The following is a 4,595-nucleotide window of genomic DNA, read 5'->3' on the forward strand; positions in this document are numbered from 1 at the left end:
CCCCCCCCCCCCATGCTGCTTTAAGAACGTACCTTTAATGATGCCTCTTGATCCGATCATCTTCTTCTTTCCAGTAGTTTTCAGGAGTCCATCCAGCGCTGGTGCCGGTCTCTGATCCTGCGCTGACTGCTGCGTCTTCGGTGTCCCGCGGAGTCTGTGCGGGTGCATGCTGCTGGGCTGCATGCATTGACTTGCCCTGTGTTCCTCCTCTTCTCCCGGCCAAAGGTGCACGCGACAATACCTTACATGTGTAGTGCGATTGTCGTTTTCATATGTAGACTCACTCGATGCGTGTTTACGTTAGTATGCACATGTTCGGGGGCATGGAATTTAATTTTTTGGGGGGGATTGTCAAATGTATTTTGCATTAAGCATAGATCGTGCTTTTTCAGCTTCTTCCCCGGCTTCTATAGCAGAGGAATGACAGCGAGAAGCCGGAAGTGATGCAATCAGCCCAGACAATGGTTGCGCGGTCTTCATCGGCCCCTGGAAGCGATTCTGGCGGCAACTCAGCTGCCAGAATCGCTTCCAGTGTAAAGCTGACTGTCGGAGTTCAAGAGGTTCGGGAGGCTGTGTAGAGGGGCCCACTGCATACGTCACTAGCAGCGAAAGGGTTAATGGGCAGGTCCAGCCAAAAGGTATTTTTTGATTTGAGATAAAAATGGTTTTACGTCAGATTTTTTTTTTAAGGCTGTTGGTGTCCCTCCTAGGGAGATTTCACCTCACTACCTGTTCCTGGCACCCACACAGGAATGATGGAGAGTGCAATAAGAACACGACAGAGATTCTCACCCTTCTCAACTAAAATGTTTTATTACTGTTTTACCTTTTTGGAGAGATTTTACTCAATTCCTCTCAAGGTGAGCAATAGGAAGTAAAGGAAAATGTCCCCAACGCTACTTTATAACTCCTCCATCCCTGGCCAAAACCAAAAAGGAACATTGTGCTTTAATTCTTTCTAGCTTCTGGAAGTTCATGAAGAAATGGATGGATTGGAAATACCCGGTCTTCTGAACTCACCAGTTTCAGGTGGCAGGCGGCTCGGTTTCGGTGTAGTACCGCTGCATCCTGCTTATCGCTAGATATTTTGATTGCATTTGTATAACACAATATTGCTGCTTCATAGTTCCCAGATTTAAAGTGCTTGTTACCATCTTCTCGTAGATTTTCCGAATTCATCTGCAAAAACCCCCCAAAAAACATTTATTAAACATCTAATCACGCATTTTAATAGATGGTATGGCAAAAAATGTGAGGAAATATGCCTTTTGTTGGTAGAAAGTGTTATCTCAGAGTGCGCTCCTGTATCTCAGGCTGTACCGAAACATAACATTGCAATGTGAAAGAGCAAGATATGATTTCATTGTCTTCAAACTGAGGTTAATGGCATAATAACTCATTAGTTTGAGCTGCTCCGGTTATTGTGTGTGTGTGTGTGTGTGTGTGTGTGTGTGTGTGTGCTCACGTGATCTGGTGATCACATACAAATCACCAGAGTCACCTTCAACCATACAGCAAACAACATGACAGTTCTCTCCTCCCACACCACCCCGCTCGGCATCCTGGCAACTCTCTTCTCCCACAGTACCCCACTCGGTATCCTGACAGCTCTCTTCTCCTGCACCAGCCTGCTTGGCATCCTGACAGCTCTCACCTCACATACCAGCCCAGTAAGCCTCCTGACAGCTCTCTCCTCCCACACCACCCCGCTCAGCATCCTGACAGCTCTCTCCTCCAACACCACCCCGCTTGGCATCCTGACAGCTCTCTCCTCCCGCACCACCCCGCTCGGCATCCTGACAGCTCTCTCCTCCCACCCCCCCCCGCTCGGCATCCTGACAGCTCTCTCCTCCCACCCCCCCCCGCTCGGCATCCTGACAGCTCTCTCCTCCCACCCCCCCCCGCTCGGCATCCTGACAGCTCTCTCCTCCCACCCCCCCCCGCTCGGCATCCTGACAGCTCTCTCCTCCCACCCCCCCCCGCTCGGCATCCTGACAGCTCTCTCCTCCCACCCCCCCCCGCTCGGCATCCTGACAGCTCTCTCCTCCCACCCCCCCCCGCTCGGCATCCTGACAGCTCTCTCCTCCCACCCCCCCCCGCTCGGCATCCTGACAGCTCTCTCCTCCCACCCCCCCCCGCTCGGCATCCTGACAGCTCTCTCCTCCCACCCCCCCCCGCTCGGCATCCTGACAGCTCTCTCCTCCCACCCCCCCCCGCTCGGCATCCTGACAGCTCTCTCCTCCCACCCCCCCCCGCTCGGCATCCTGACAGCTCTCTCCTCCCACCCCCCCCCGCTCGGCATCCTGACAGCTCTCTCCTCCCACCCCCCCCCGCTCGGCATCCTGACAGCTCTCTCCTCCCACCCCCCCCCGCTCGGCATCCTGACAGCTCTCTCCTCCCACCCCCCCCCGCTCGGCATCCTGACAGCTCTCTCCTCCCACCCCCCCCCGCTCGGCATCCTGACAGCTCTCTCCTCCCACCCCCCCCCGCTCGGCATCCTGACAGCTCTCTCCTCCCACCCCCCCCCGCTCGGCATCCTGACAGCTCTCTCCTCCCACACCACCCCGCTCGGCATCCTGACAGCTCTCTCCTCCCGCACCAGCCCACTCTGCATCCTGACAGTTCTCTTCTCCCGGACTGTTCAGCCTCCTGACACCTTCTCTTCTCCCTGCTGGGCGTTGGCAGCTAGATCGGCTCTGTGTCCCCTCAGATCCCCACTGCCTGCACAGCCGGGGGAGCGCAGCGAAATTAGGAGGGACACAGACCAGCACCCAGTGGGGAGGAGGGAAGCTCGGGATGCACCACATTTCTGGCTGTTTTGGTAATATTGCCATTTTGCCCATAAAACCATTTTTGGCAGAAATGTTTCAGCAGCAGAAAGTTCGGTGCATCCTTAGTAAATTGGTACCGGGCACTCCCTGGCCTTGTCATCCATCTTGGTGGAAAATGCTTGTGTCTCTGAAGAACTCTTCCCTGTGCAGTTCACAGTCCTAAGTGGAGGACAATGGTGACCCCCGACACATATCTCTACCATTTTATCAATGGTAACCAGCTGGCCAATCTCATCCATTAAACAGATGCGCACGATTTCAGATACAGACATACATTTTAAACATAAAGACATACAGCTTTGGATAGAGTGGGAGAAGATTAGAACCCCTGTCAGGTGTTTATTGCTATCTGGGTCTCTGTTAAGAGATTTCGTTTCACTTCCTCTCCTGATGACAATGGTTTTCACCAGACAGAAAGTGAAGGAAGATCTGTAACTGGGACACCAATGCAAAAAGCATTATTGTCCGTGTTGCCCTTGGAGCTTTCCCCTCACTTCCTGCCTGGCTAAATGTCAGCCAGACAGGAAGTAGGGGTAAATCTCTCCAACGGAAACTGCATAGCAGAAAAAGCATGACAGGAGTTCTAACACTTTCCCACTGTACTCAAAGCTAAGAAAAAAGTTTTGGCTGGACATAGACAATAAGCACTCTGCTTTCCCATCACATGTCCCTTGTTCAATTAGTCATAAGGTGTATGATAAATATATTATGGTTTGTCCAGGTGGGGGGGGGAATTCCCTGTCCTGCTGGCTGGGACAGGAAGTGAGAAGTCTCTCCCGATGGGGACACAGACACAATATTTACATGGCAGAGGCTCCAACCCTCCATGACTAGAAGTTTTGTCTGGACACAGACTCATGTCATTCTGTCCGGACGGGGCTCTGTGGGAACAGAAGATATGAAATATTCAGGGGACACATGACACCATTTCATTCACCCGACACCTGACTCATTCTGTCGATGAATACAGAGTCCCTGTACTAAGGACATCATTCAAACAGCATCGTGTCAGTGCCCAGCCCCTTCATGCCGCCACAATAGCCTATTAAATCCGTTTCTACAACCCAGACACACTTTAGCGCTGACCTTCTCGACGCCGGTCTCTCCCATTTCCAGGACGAAGGCCTCAGTCCAAGCCGCGGTGTTTCCCAGCTGCCGCCCCGGCTGTACAGTAGAGTGTAGTCGGCTGTCTTCGCCGCATTCCTCGCCTGGCTCCGCCCACTGATGACGTAGGGGCGCCCAGTCGGCCCAGCCTATACCTAATATGGCTGTGTGTGTGCTTCTGATCATACACAAGGAAACGCTCCCCCCCTGCACAGACAAAACTAGAGCAAGTGTTCTATCGAAAGTTCCAACTCGTCGAGATCTCCAATGACCTGACTTCCGGTTTCGTTAGAAGTAACAGAACACAGGCCGAATCCGGAGCAGTTGCTCCTGACAACCAATCAGCTTCTCTCTTCAGTTTGTTAAATTAAGCTTTATAAATGAAAGACGTTGATTGTTACAATGGGAAACTGCTCTGAATTCTGTCTGCTCAAGTTAAATAGATAAATTCACCTCTCGGTTGCTTTTTCATTAAACATTTGGCTAGAAATTGTGCTGGTTGTGATCAGCATCACTGTATAAATGAGTGAAAGTGTCATCACTGTTTAATCACCTGATTCATATGATGGGGTACGGTTCTCAAAGTACCAAAATCACAGCAAAACAAATCCTTCATAGCTATAGATTTATTACAGAAACCCTTGAGGCCTCATTCTCAGG

The 4,595-nt window shown here is 51.7% G+C and overlaps 1 protein-coding gene across 1 annotated transcript in view; it reads right to left on the reverse strand.

Annotated features, from left to right (window-relative positions):
- Window positions 1-4,032, reverse strand: part of UNC45A (unc-45 myosin chaperone A) — a 24,520-nt gene extending 20,488 nt beyond the window's left edge. Inside the window, exons 1-2 of the mRNA XM_018569873.1 lie at window positions 3,918-4,032; window positions 1,021-1,179 (exon numbers count right to left, since the gene is read on the reverse strand). Of these exons, the coding sequence (XP_018425375.1) occupies window positions 1,021-1,179; window positions 3,918-3,941 (183 nt within the window). The 5' untranslated portion in view covers window positions 3,942-4,032. The remainder of the gene's footprint in view (window positions 1-1,020; window positions 1,180-3,917) is intronic.
- Window positions 4,033-4,595: the final 563 nt, after the last annotated feature.

This window comes from Nanorana parkeri, unplaced genomic scaffold (genome assembly GCF_000935625.1).
Source record: "Nanorana parkeri isolate BGI_ZX_2015 unplaced genomic scaffold, ASM93562v1 scaffold1415, whole genome shotgun sequence".
Lineage (NCBI taxonomy): Eukaryota > Metazoa > Chordata > Amphibia > Anura > Dicroglossidae > Nanorana > Nanorana parkeri.